The sequence below is a fragment of the Triticum aestivum genome, chromosome 4D (genome assembly GCF_018294505.1).
Source record: "Triticum aestivum cultivar Chinese Spring chromosome 4D, IWGSC CS RefSeq v2.1, whole genome shotgun sequence".
Lineage (NCBI taxonomy): Eukaryota > Viridiplantae > Streptophyta > Magnoliopsida > Poales > Poaceae > Triticum > Triticum aestivum.
The window spans coordinates 394,942,038-394,955,333 of NC_057805.1; the positions used below are offsets into that span (position 1 = coordinate 394,942,038).

Consider the following 13,296-nt stretch of genomic DNA (forward strand, 5'->3'; position numbering starts at 1 on the left):
CATATGTTCGGTACTTGATCGGTCGGATCGTGAAGACGTACGACTACATCAACCGCGTTGTGATAACGCTTCCGCTGTCGGTCTACGAGGGTACGTGGACAACACTCTCCCCTCTCGTTGCTATGCATCACCATGATCTTGCGTGTGCGTAGGAATTTTTTTGAAATTACTACGTTCACCAACACTATAAGTCTATGAGGAGTTTGATATTTACAGAGAAAGTCGAGCCCTAAAAATGAAGTTCTTCGACTGAAGACTTTGGATTTCTGAAGACTCTCTGAAGACTTTGAAAGTGAAGAAATTGGTGTGACCTTGAAGACTTGGTATTCATTTGAGGAACATGAAGCGTGAAGACTTTTGTTTTCGTAGTTTCATTTTCTCTTTTTGAGTCATAGGAAACACCCTACTGTTAAAGGGGGTCGAGGAAATACTAAGGAAAAATTTCCATGTGATGCTCAACTCAAAATCCTACACCTACCAATCCCTTCGAGTGAAGCCATTGGAAATCTCATACAGTTCAGTCATATTCTTCAGTGACAGAGACGAAGTTCTTCTGGTCTCTGAGGAATTTGTTCTGACTGAGGAGTTAGGAATTCGCCAGTGCGGATTGCCTACACAGTGAGGAACATGATAGCCCTGAGGAATTTGATACTCAAATTTCCGACCGTTGCTGTGCTATGCGCGAGCTGTCCCAAAATATCTACCCACCTAACGGTCATATCATTGAAGGGCATTTATGTCTTATCATGCCGGGCTGCTCCCTAGGCTATAAATATCCGTCCCCTACAACCACTAGCTGGTTGGCTGCTCCGAGAGAAACTGACACTTGTCATTTGAGAGCATCCCATCCTCCGAGGACTTTGAGCGAAAACCATCAAGTGAGGAAAACCCAAACCCAAAACGCCCACAAACCCAAAGTGATTGAGCATCACTGAAGAGATTGATCCTGTGTGGATCCGACGCTTGTTACCTTTGAAGACTGTGCTTCTTCCAGACGGTTAGGCGTCATGGTCTAGAGCATCCAAGAGGAAATTGTGGATCGTCGAGTGACCGAGTTTGTGAAGGTTCGAAAGTCACCTAAAGACTTACCATGAGTGATTGGGCGAGGTCTGCGTGACCTTAGCTCAAGGAGAATACGGTGAGGACTTGGTGTCCTGGACTGTGTGTTCAGGACTGGGTGTCCGGGACTGTGTGTCCTCAGGTTTAAATACCTAGCCGCTCCAACCATATGTACAACTGAGACAGCAGTTGGAACTGGTCTACCAAATCATTTTCTTCACCAAGCCAACTGGTTCTATTTCCTCAACTCTTTCCTTTCCTCATAACTGTGTTGTGCACTTGTTCATATCTATGTTTGAAGACTTTGACTGAATACTTTCTCAATTTCCTCAGTTCAATTTCTTCAGTCTGTTTGTCTTCATCCTGTGCTATCCTGTGTTTACGCTTTCTGTACTCTGTGCTTGTCCTCATTTCATCATGATGACTATGCTTGTGTTCTGCTATGCATACTTTTGAGTACTTATTCCGCTGCAAGTAGTTCTTCACTAAGGAATTTCCTCAGCCACAAATTCCTTAGTGAAGAATTCATAAAAATCGCCTATTCACCCCCCCTCTAGTCGATATAACGCACTTTCAGTATGGTTCGAACGCTTTGTGCCTATTTCCCCTTCCGATTCTTTGCACAAAGTCAATGCCTGGATTGCCACGAATGAAAACTATCCATCCACGCAAAAATTGCTTTAGACTAGATTTGATGAAAAATCTTAGGGTTAGGTTTCCGCCGAGCTCATCTCGGACCGACCAAAATGGAACTTTCGGTCCCACCGATTAGCCCTGGCCATTGCACTAAGTACAACTCGGTCTGACCAAAGCGTACTGATCGGTGAGACCGAAAGCAATTTCTCTGTGAAACAACGAACTGCAACTCGGTCTGACCGATGCTGTATGTTTAGACTCTATAAGTGCTTCAATGTCACCGAGATTTTCATATCGGTAGCTCTGAAACGCTTTCTGCAGAAAACTAAAACTAAGATTTTGACTCAATTTTTTTGCTAAAAACAACCTGCTTTGGTGATGCTCATCTACTCTTCCCATATCCATCTATTCACAGGGTCAGTTTGCAGAGATGTCAGAAGCAAGTGGCAGTCAGAACAGATCAGAGGAACATGTCAACCTCAGTGAGGGCACAAGCCCAAGTAGTAGCTATGATGAAGGAAGTAGAAGCACTCCCAGCAACCTGCCCAAGGCTGCTACTAGACAGAGAAAGAAGAGAAACTCTAACAGTGAAGATGAAGATTTTGTTTGAGGAAGAAGTGACCTCGGAGAAGAAAGTGCTTAAGAAGGAATATGTTGCAGTTGCTGCCACCAAGCCGGGCCTCCAGAAGAAAGCTCCTGCCAGGAGAGCTCCTATGTCAAAAGTGAGAAAGCCAATTGTTAGTCAAGAAACTATGAAGTTCATTCTTGAACAATCTGATGATGAAGCTAGTGATGGAAAGAAGAAGAAGAAGAAGAGGGCCAGAACAACAACTGCTAAGGTACTTGGCAAACCGTCCATGAGGGAAGAGGATGAGGAGGAACCTGCTGCACCCCCTGCAAAGACACAGAAGCTCATGGGTGATGCCATGAAATCTGCTGGTGCACCCTCCAAGCCAAGTCCAAAGCTCCACCTGCTGCACCTAAGACTACAGCTCCAAAGAGATCCACCAGGAACATTCTTGCCGCAGAGAAGAACAAGGCCCAAGTGCCAGAAATCCAAGAAGATGATGGGCCCCAAGTGCTTAGGAAATTGAAGCCCAAGATTCCAGACCACAATGATGATCATCCAGTGGTTGAGAACATGAAGTTGAGGAAGGATCATGGACTGAGATTGTGGAGAAAGACTGATCCATATGCCACAAGGAGGAGGACTGCTGTTGATTACCATTTCCAACCCAGAGAACAGCAGGACTTCTATGAGACAGTTTTGCTTGATAATAAGCCTATAGTGAGTGCAATGAAGTGGGTTGACTGGAAGTACATAGATGCCAATGAGGATTACTTTCCCCACATTCATGAGAGCTTCAGGTTGACTGGATTTGATGGTTTTGTTGGAAAAGAGCTCACCAAGTGGAATGATGAAATGGTGATGCAATTTTACTCCACTGCACACTTCTATCCAGATGGGAAGATAGTGTGGATGACTGAGGGCACCAGGTACCGGTCATCAATCTCAGAGTGGGCTGCTCTCATCAATGCCCCAGAAGAAAGAGAAAATGATATAGATGTTTATGGCAAACCAAGAATGGACCATAACACTATGGCTCACATGCATAAGCCTATCCCAGACAAGGCACTTGAGACTCATAAACTTGGTTCCATCTACTACTTGCTTGCTGGTTTGGGCACTACCAACTACATCTTGAGGCACACTTCGTTGCCCAAGTCTAGAGATGAGAGAATGATCCGTGGACATTCAATCAACCTGCTACATCTATTTGACATACCTCATAAGTTCATGGTTATGAGTCCGATAGTTGAGACAATCAAGAGGACAGCTGCTGACCAAAAGAGGTCATGTGGATATGCACCGCATATTCAGATGTTGACCAATTCCAAGGTTGGAACTGGAACATATCTACTTGACAAAGAGCATTTACCTCTTTGACCAGAATTTGAGGACAATGAAGTTGTGATGGATGCTTCACATCCTACATCTGTTGAAGCCTAGGAGAAGGCAGAGAAGGCAAAGGCTGCCAAAGCAGCAAAGGCAGCAAGTGCTCCAGATGCATCAATTGTGAATCTCAAGACCAAACAAGATCAACTCACATATCTGCTACAAGCAACCTTGAGGATTGAGAAGAGTCTGGCCAACTTGACTAAGAATCAGGAGAGCTTAAAGAGGATTGTTGAAGACAAGATGTATAGCCTTGATGTCAAGGTCACTGAGATTCAAACCATTGTTGAGAAGCTAAGAGATGATGCTGAGGACAGGGATGCCAGACCTACCACAGACAGATTTCAGATAGTGCCAAGGGCACAGAGGTCTACAGCTGAGCCAGTTGCTGACATGAGGCCTGCTCACTCTGCTCCTGCCACCACTGCCACAGTGCTACCACCAGTGTCAACCCCTCCTGCTCAACAGACTTCATCTGAAGCATTTGCAAATGGACTCATCTCAACGCCGTCTACGCACACCGGAGCAATAAGCCAGAAGACCCCTTCGAGAGCTCCCGGAGATCGTGCCTAGAGTGCCGTATAGCACTATACATTTTAAAACTTTTTGGTAACTTGTTCCCAAAGGGGGAGAAAGTGTATAGATCATAGGCTTCGAGAGAGAGAGAGAGTCTTTTGCTTCTTTATTGGTTCTTATATGCCTTGATTGTCGGGTGGTAGGTGCGACATATGCCAACGGGTGGCTTATCATTGTGGGAGCCAGTAAGACATCGCCGGTGCCTGGAAACGGGATAAGGCGAAGACATGCACGCCGGCGGATCTTACCCAGGTTCGGGGCTCTCCGTGGAGATAACACCCCTAATCCTGCTCTGCGGGGTCTCCGCATGATCACTAGATCAACACAAGTAGCTACAAGTGCTCCTTGAGCTGTTTGGCTAGAGGAGGAAGAAAGGCAAGGCTAGCTCTCCTCTTCTCTCTACGTGGTGTGTAAAACTATCTCAGAGATCAACCCTTTGCATGGGTGCCCTGGGGGGTTTATATGGGCCTACCCCCAGGGATACAATGGTAATCCGGCTGGGCGTGGGTCCTAGCCGTCAGTGTCTGTGTTCACCGGCTTCTCCGCCGGCCGTTGGGGCCCGCCGACTGGTGGGTCCCGCCGGCTGCCGGCCTCTTGGCCGACAGGCCGGCCCCACCGTCCGGGGGTCTTGTCGGTGGCTGGTTACTGTTGCCTCACCCCTGATGACGAGGGCTTTGTCGAGGTAAGCATGGCTATAGTGCCGCCGCCTGGCGGGCTCTCACTGTAGCCTTACCTCGTCTTGTCTCCTTAATGATGCACATACTTCGAGGGAGGGAGGTAGCCGGCTATTGGGAGCCGGCTACGCCCCAGGCCGACTAGGGGAGGCCTGGTCGCCTTCGAGCATCTCTCTGGCTGAAGGGGCCTGCCGCCCGCGGGCCGTACTGGCGCCTGTCGTGGGTGGCATCACGGTCAACATGGCAACAGTGCCGCGCTGGACGGGGGATGGCTGACCCGTACGGCGCACTGTGGCCATGCGTGCTCCGGGATTCGGGGGTGGCAGGCTGTACTGTGGCCACGCCCCGTCTCATCACCGTTATGTGGGTGTAGTCCTTGAGGATGCAGTCTTGGCCGGCTTCTGGGAGTCGGTCATCTTGTGGCCGGCTTCTGGGAGTCGGTCTTCTCAAGGCCGGCTTCTGGGAGTCGGTCTTCTCATGGCCGGCTTCTGGGAGTCGGCCATCTTATGGTTAACTTCGGGAAGGTTTTTGAGGTCGGGTCGCCTTCCGGTAGTCGGCCTGTGAGATAGTCGACCAGGGGAAGGCGGCCCTGTGTTTTGGATGCTTGAAGGCCCGATCGGCCTGATAATTTTTCAAAGAGCCAGGGGGAGTCGGTTAGGCTACGTGTGGCCATTTACTCCGACAGTAGTCCCCGAAGCTGGTTGGGCTTCGAGGCTGAGAAGAGGACGAGAAGCTCGATCAGCTTCCTATCTTGAAGAGCCAGCAACTAGGAGTCGGCTTTGGTTGGGTGCGCCGTTTTGGTGAGATTTTGAAGTCCGAAGGCGGGAGTCGGCTGGTGCGCACGCCGGGTTGCGGGCCGGCCGCTCGCCGCCCGCGCGCCACATGGCACCCTCCGGCTGAAAAAAGCTTGCCAGCCCATGCGCGCGACGGGACGCCGCCGCAGGCCAAGGCCCACCACTCCCATGCCTAGGCCCAGGCGCGGATTCTCTGTGGCCCAAAGCGGGCCGCTCGCCTTCCGACGGCAGTTTCTGCACGTCGTTAGGGCGCAATAATCGCGGGACGTGGGGGAGTGGGCACGGTTAATCCCACGTTCCCCCCACGCCTCGCCTCCCCGGCCTCGCCGCGCGAGGCTATAAGTAGGGGGAGGAGGGGGAGCGGCAGGCGCTCGCACGCTCACCCTCTCTCCGCCACTTTCTTCCTTTCCTTCTCCGCCGCAGCAGCCCTTCGCCGCCGTGCCATCCCTCTAGTCTTCGCACTACCCCGCAGCTTCGCCGCCGCGGGGCCGTGGTTTCGCCGTCGCCGCGCCCATTCTCGTCAGCTTCCCACCGTCATGCAGCACCGCGGAGACTGGGACGGCTCCAACGTCCACGCGGACCACATCGACTTCCTCCGCAAGATGCGGCGGCTGCCCGGCGAGGACCAGGTGCGGGTCTGTCTTGCACCGAAGAAGGAGATATCGCCGGCGCCGGAGGAAGGCAAGCGGGTAATCTTCCGCTCGCACTTCCTGCGCGGCCTCGGCCTGCCTGCGAGTGCCTTCTTCTGCTCCTTCCTCGAATTCTACCAGCTCCAGCCGCACCACCTCACTCCAAACACGGTGGTGCTGCTGGCCGCCTTCGTCACTCTGTGCGAGGGCTTCCTCGGCGTCCTTCCCACCCTCGAGCTGTGGGGGGAATCCTTCTAATCCAAGCTTGGCACCCGCATGCAGGGCGTGCCGGCTCAGAGCGGCGCCTTCATCGCGGTGCGGAGGCCGGCAGCCGACAACCCCTTCCCTGCCATCATGCTGATCCAGTCGGTGAAGCTCTGGCAGAAATCGTACTTCTACGTGAAGAACGTCGCCCCGCAAGGCGACTACATCAATTTGCCGGCTTACGTAGCCGGCCCGCCGGCTGGGAGGCGGCCCCAGTGGTCCTATCGGGCCAGGACGCTGTCGCCGGCTGGAGCCGCCGCCGTCGCCCGACTCCGGGTAATGATCCAGTCGGAGGGCCTGACTGGGCCCGACCTGCCGGCCGCCTTCGTGGTGCGCCGGGTGCTCCCGCTTCAAGGCCGCCCTCATTTGATCTGTCAAATGAGCGGCCAACTCGATCCGAGTCGGATGTGCACCAAGGAGATGCCTCATGACGAGGTGGCTCACATGGTGAACTATCTCGCGAACTGCAAGCTCTCCGAAGAGTGGCAGTTTGGCAAGGAGCCGTACTCCCGTGCCAATCCCCCGCCTATGGTATGCTTTCTTTATCTTCTCTTCTTTAGTTTTGTCACCAAGTTTTTCTTGGCCGACTCTGACCAGTCGGCTCGTCTTGGCAGAGCCCTCTCCTTCGACCTGCGGCCGGGTCAGAGGGGGCGGATCGCCAATTTCTCCCCGACCGGGCGGAGCATGACTTGGAGGACCCCGACTTGGGGGCGGCCGCTATGGACGATAACACCGAGGCAGGAGGCGGCGAAGCAGGCGGCTCCAGGCTTGGAGCCAGCTTCGACGACTGGCCGGATGACGACGAGGCGGAAATCGTCCCGCGCCGCCAGCCGGCGTCCGACCATGGCGCGGGTTCATCCGCCGCGCCGCCTGCTCGAGGCGGCGCGCAGAAGCGCCGGGCCGCGTCGGGCTTGTTCGGCAGTCGGCCGAAGAAGCCCAAGAGCGGGGCGGCGGCGACCAGGCGGGATGAGGCGGCCGCGAAGGCGGCCCGCTTCCGCAAGGTGGTGAAGCAGCCGCAAAAGGTTTCGGCGTAAGTGTCGATTCTCTTGCATATTCCTTCTTCTTTTCTTGTCGATTTCTGAATCCTTGTCTTGACTTATCAAACAGGGCTCCGCTCTCTCTTGAGCGGATCGCTGCCGCCTCCGTGGTTGGATCGGCGGGAGGATCCGCAAGCACCCGCCGCGTGGACCCCCGTGCCGAGCTTCAAGCGGCAACGGAGCGGAACGCGCGGGAGGAGCGGGAGGCGGAGGAGCTGAGGGCGGCCGCTGCCAAGGCGGCGCAGGAGATGGCGGAGGAGTCGGCGAAGGCACAAGCCGACGCGGCGGCCAAGGCTCAGGCGGAGGCTGCAGCCGCAGCGGCAGCGGCGGGGGCCTTGCTTGTCACCCCCCTGCGCGTCGTGGCGCCCGAGATCCCGGAGCCCCCGCCGGAGGAAGCCGGTGGCGACCTGCCGGGGATGGAGAGGGAGGAGGACGACGTCGTCGTCCGGGAGAGGGAGGCGGCACCGCCATCGCCGACTGGGGCGGACCGAGGCAGCCGGCTTGACGCGCCGCCCGTGCGGCCGGCTGGAGGTGAGCCGGCTGCGAGGACGGACCTGGTGGTCCGGTCGCCATCACGCCAGCGCGCGGGGAAGGCGACTTCGGCGCCGGACCCGCAGAAGGCCGCGGGCTCTAGCTCGTCGACCCAGGATCTGGAGACAGCCAGCGCCAGCTCGGGGTGGACGCCGGGTGGTGGGACGGCCGTGGTGAACGTGGCGGCGCAAGAAGTCCGGAACCGGCTTCAGTCCCAGGCCGCCGTGCTGAGGCAGTACAATGAAGAGTTCCTCGCGACACGGGCGGCCATTCGGGTGAGTCTTCCCGCTTTTCTGTTTCTTGATCTTGATTTCTTCCGTGGGGGCGCGTCAGCGCACCCACTGGGTGTAGTCCCCGAGTTCCGAGTCGGCTGCTGAGCAGGCGGCTTGGAACTTCTTAGTAGACTTTGATTGCTTATCTTGCTCTTGTTCGCTTCTCTGTCCGACTTGCAGGACTACCATAACCTCCGCGCGGCTGCCTTCAACTCCCAGGCTCGGGAGCTGACCCAGAAGACCGCTGATCTAACTGAGAGCCGGAGTAAGTGCTTCATCTTTTATCTCACGTGGGGGCGCGTCAGCGCACCCACTGGGTGTAGTCCCCGAGATTCGGGCCGACTGCTGAGCAGTCGGGTCGGATCTTTCCTGGCGACTTCTTTCTTATTGCTTTTTTCTTCTTTGCCATATCTGCAGAGGCCAATGCCAGCCTGAGGGAGCAGCTGGGTGGGACCCAGACCGCCCTTCGCGCCAAGGAAGCCGAGTTCGACGCCTTGGTTCAGGAGCGTGACCGCTTGGTCAAGAGGCTGGCCGACCAGGAGGAGAGCCACAAGGCGGCCCTGAAGGCGGTGCAGGACAGCGAGGCCGCCCTCCAGGCCGAGTACGAGACCGAGGCGGCGAGCTGGGCTGAGGCAAGGCAGTCGCTGATCAGCGGCTACGGCCAGATCGAAGACTTGGTTGACGGTAGGCCGCCTTCTTCTTCGTTTCTTGCTTGCCGCTTGCCATTTGGTCCATTCTCTGACTTTGTGTTTTTTCTCTTCCTTTCTTTCTTGTGCAGAGTACTTCCCTGGTTACTCTACCGCCGCCAACCAGGTCGTCGAGGCCCACCGCGAGGCACGAAGGCAAGCCGGTGTGGAGATCGCGCCGAATGCTCGTCGGTCGCTTGAGGAGCAGCTTCTGGCGATCCAAGCCCGCCTCCAGCCGGCTCACCGCATGCTCCGCCGTCTTCAGCGCGTTGGGGCGCAAGTGCTGGCCGCCCTCTGGCCCGGCGAGGCGATTCCCCGTACCCCCAGTCGGACTGCCGACTGGCTGGAGGTAGCGGTTGGCCGCTTCGAGGCCTGGAAGGCTTCTGCAGCTCGGTCAGGCGCCAGGCGGGCGCTGGAGTTCGTCAAAGCCTGGTATCCCGAGTTGAGCTTGGACCAGCTGGCCACCTGGCGGCAGGAGGCCGACGAGGAGTTGGAGGCGGTGCGGCCGGATATCATCCAGCGCGCCTCGGCAATCGCCGACTACACCGACACCAGCGCCTTTGCTCCTGAGGTGGATGATAACGGCATTGCTCAGCCGGAGGAGTGGTTCGGGCTGAACCCGGCGGATGGTGAGGACTCGGCGGAGGAGATCGACTCCAGCGACGAGGGCGAAGAGGAGGAGGGAGAGGATGGTGAAGACGCCGTGCCAGACGGTGGAGCAACCGGCCAGCCTCAACTTGATCGTGCCTCCAGCAACGAGGCGCGTGCGAGCGCGCCGCCTGCAGCCGGTGATGATCAAGCCGAGACTCGCCAGCCGGCCACTCCTCCAGCCGGTACTGCCGTCTCCACCGACCAGCCCGGCTCGCCTGTTGCGCCCTTAGTCTGATCCGCCGCCTTTGCTTTCCTGTTTATTGCTCTTCGAACAATATTTTGTTAAGTTTGCGCAGTTCCACCCACTAGGGGTGTATTCAAACTATGTTGACTGCCGGCCTGTTGAAGGCCTTTTGTGTAAATATAATCATGCATGTGTTTGGCTTCCCATTGTTCTTGCTTTTCATCCTTTGGCTGTTTCCTTTGCCGCCCTCCCTTGGTCGCCGCCTTCCCAGCCGGACAGCTGCTCTGCAGTCTGTGGCTGGAGAAGTGCTTGGCCGGTTGGGAGGGCGAGTACTCTAGCTTTCTTGGATTGTAGCAAAGTGAATGGGAAGCCGGCCAGCCCGCTGTTCTGTCAGCCAGTAGGCGTGGTGGGAGGCCGGCTTGTGTTATATAGGTTCGTTAGTCCTTAGCCGTTTTTCGTGTGGGCATCCTTTCCTGCCTTTGGCTCTTGCCAGTCGGACAGTCGGTTCTTCGAGCTGCGACTTTCAATAAGAGAGGGCTCGGGTGCCGGCACACTACTTGTCTGACTGCAGGTAGAACTTTAATATAACTCAAGGCGGCAAGTCCCCGGGCCGACTGGTCGAACCCGGTGCCGGACAGAAAATCAAATGTAATAGTACATTCATAGGTATGACACTCGTCATTCATAGATAAAAGAGGGTAGTCCCCGAGTGCGCCTCGGGGGGCCCGTTGTCTTGTAGTTAATACAAAAGGTAGCGTGGTACATACTGCTTTTAACTGTAAAATCTTCTCAGGAGATTGGCGTTCCATGGTCGTTCCGACTCCTTGCCGGAATCATCCCTCTTGCGTGCCTTCGGCTTCTGTGCGTCGATCAGGTAGTAGGAGTCGTTGCCTAGGGCCTTGCTGATGACGAATGGGCCTTCCCAAGGGGCCGAGAGCTTGTGCTGGCCGGCTGTTCGCTGGATCAGCCGGAGCACAAGATCGCCTTCTTGGAAGGATCTTGGCTTGACCTTCCGGTTGTGGTAACGGCGCAAACCCTGCTGGTAGATGGCGGACCGGCTGAGTGCTAACAGCCGGCCCTCTTCCAGCAGGTCGACACCGTCTTCTCGCGCTTCCTTGGCCTCCGCCTCCGTGTACATGGTGACCCGAGGCGAGTCGAACTCGATGTCAGTTGGGATGACAGCCTCGGCACCATATACAAGGAAGAAAGGAGTGAAGCCGGTTGACTTGTTCGGGGTAGTACGCAGACTCCAGAGGACAGCCGGCAGCTCATCGAGCCAGCAGCCGGCCGAACGCTCCAGTGGTACGACCAGTCGGGGCTTGATGCCGGAGAGGATGAGGCCGTTTGCTCGCTCGACCTGGCCGTTTGACTGCGGGTGGGCAACGGACGCTAAGTCCAGTCGGATGCCCTGTGTCGCGCAGAAACGTGCCAGTGCTCCCTTGGCAAAATTCGTGCCGTTGTCGGTGATGATGCTGTGTGGTATACCATACCGGGTGGTGATATCTGCGATGAATGTCACGGCAGTCGGCCCGTTCAGCTTCTTGATTGGCTTCGCTTCAATCCACTTGGTGAATTTGTCCACGGCGACAAGCAGATGTGTCATGCCGCCGCGCGCCGTCTTGAATGGGCCCACCATGTCCAGCCCCCAGACGGCAAAGGGCCAGGTGAGGGGGATGGTCTTGAGTGCAGAAGCCGGCAGGTGTTGCTTGGAGCTGAAGACTTGGCACCCTTTGCAGCATTTGACTAATTCCTTGGCGTCTTCCAAAGCAGTCGGCCAGAAGAAACCATGGCGGAAAGCTTTGGCGACAAGTGATCTTGAGGCCGCGTGGTGGCCGCATTCGCCTTGGTGGATATCCTTGAGGATTGCTATGCCCTTCTCTGGCTCGACGCAGCGCTGGAAGACTCCAGTGACGCTACGCTTAACAAGTTCTCTGTTTATTATTGTGTATGCTCCGGCTCGGCGTTGAACTTGTCTTGCCGAGATCTCATCAGTCGGCAGCTCTCTGTTTACTAGGAAGTTGAGGATGGGCTGGGCCCATGATGGAGCTGTGACTTCTTCTATTGTCAATACGGCTACCGTGACCCGGGTGGGTGGGTTGGGTGGTGAAGAGTTGGAGTCGGCCACCGCCTGTTGTGTCGTTGCAGTCCCCGGGCCGACTGCTGCAGTCCCCGGGCCGGGTTCTGAAGTCCCCGAGCCGGGTGCGACTACGGCAGTCCCCGGGCCGCCTGTCGAAGTCCCCGAGCCGCCTGCTGGGTTCCCCAAGTCGGATCCGACTGCATCAGGGGCAGGCGGTACGAAGATGGAGTCTGATTCTGGAGACGGCTTGACAGACGGTTTGAGGAGGCGTTGGAGAGAGACGCCGGTTGGTATAGCTTGTCGGGTGGAGCCGATCCGTGCCAGGGCATCTGCTTGCTCGTTGTCGGCCCGTGGCACGTGGAGGAACTCGCATCCTTCAAAGTATCCGCTGATTTGCTGGACGAGGAATCGATAGCTCGCCATGTTTGCGTCCTTGGCGTCCCAGTCGCCGGATGACTGCTGGACTACCAAATCCGAGTCGCCATAGCACAGGATCCGGCGTATGCCGAGCTCTTTGGCTAGCCGGAGCCCGTGTATGAGCGCCTCGTACTCGGCCACATTGTTGGAGGCGGCAAAATGAATTTGCAGTGTGTATCTGAGTTTGTCGCCCTTGGGAGAGGTGAGGACGATGCCGGCTCCCAAGCCGGTGCGCATCTTGGATCCATCGAAGTGCATCCGCCAATGAGTGGAGTCGGGAGCCGGCGGTAGGTACTGGGTCTCGGCCCAGTCGACAAGGAAGTCGGCCAATGCTTGGGACTTGATGGCGGTGCGGGGCTGGTAGAAGATCGTGTAAGGAGCCAGCGCAATGGCCCACTTAGCCACCCGGCCGGATGCATCCCGGCTGCCTATGATCTCGGCAAGCGGGGCAGTGCATACGACCGTGATGGGATGCTCTTGAAAGTAGGGCTTCAGCTTCTTGGCGGCAAAGTACACTCCATAGCACATCTTCTGGTAGTGCGGGTAGTTTTGCTTCGAGGTGGACAGTACTTCGCTCAAATAATATACCGGCCTCTGGACTAACTGAGCCCGGCCTTCTTCTGGGCGTTGGACCACGATAACTGTACTGACCACTCGGCTAGTCGCGGCAATGTAAAGGAGCATGGGCTCTTTCTCAGTCGGCGCTGCCAGGACAGGCGGTGTGGTCAGCATCTTCTTCAACTCGTGGAAAGCTTGGTCTGCTTGGTCGTTCCACTCGAAGTGGGTGGACTTCTTCATGAGTCGGTACAGGGGGAGAGCCTTCTCTCCTAGCCGGCTGATAAAGCGGTTTAG

The 13,296-nt window shown here is 56.2% G+C and overlaps 1 protein-coding gene across 1 annotated transcript; it reads right to left on the reverse strand.

Annotated features, from left to right (window-relative positions):
- Positions 1–11,592: 11,592 nt before the first annotated feature.
- On the reverse strand, positions 11,593–12,345 carry LOC123100121 (uncharacterized; the record flags this gene model as incomplete). Its single annotated transcript, XM_044522099.1, has 1 exon — positions 11,593–12,345. A coding segment is annotated over one exon (753 nt), but the record flags the coding sequence as incomplete, so codon positions are not given.
- Positions 12,346–13,296: the final 951 nt, after the last annotated feature.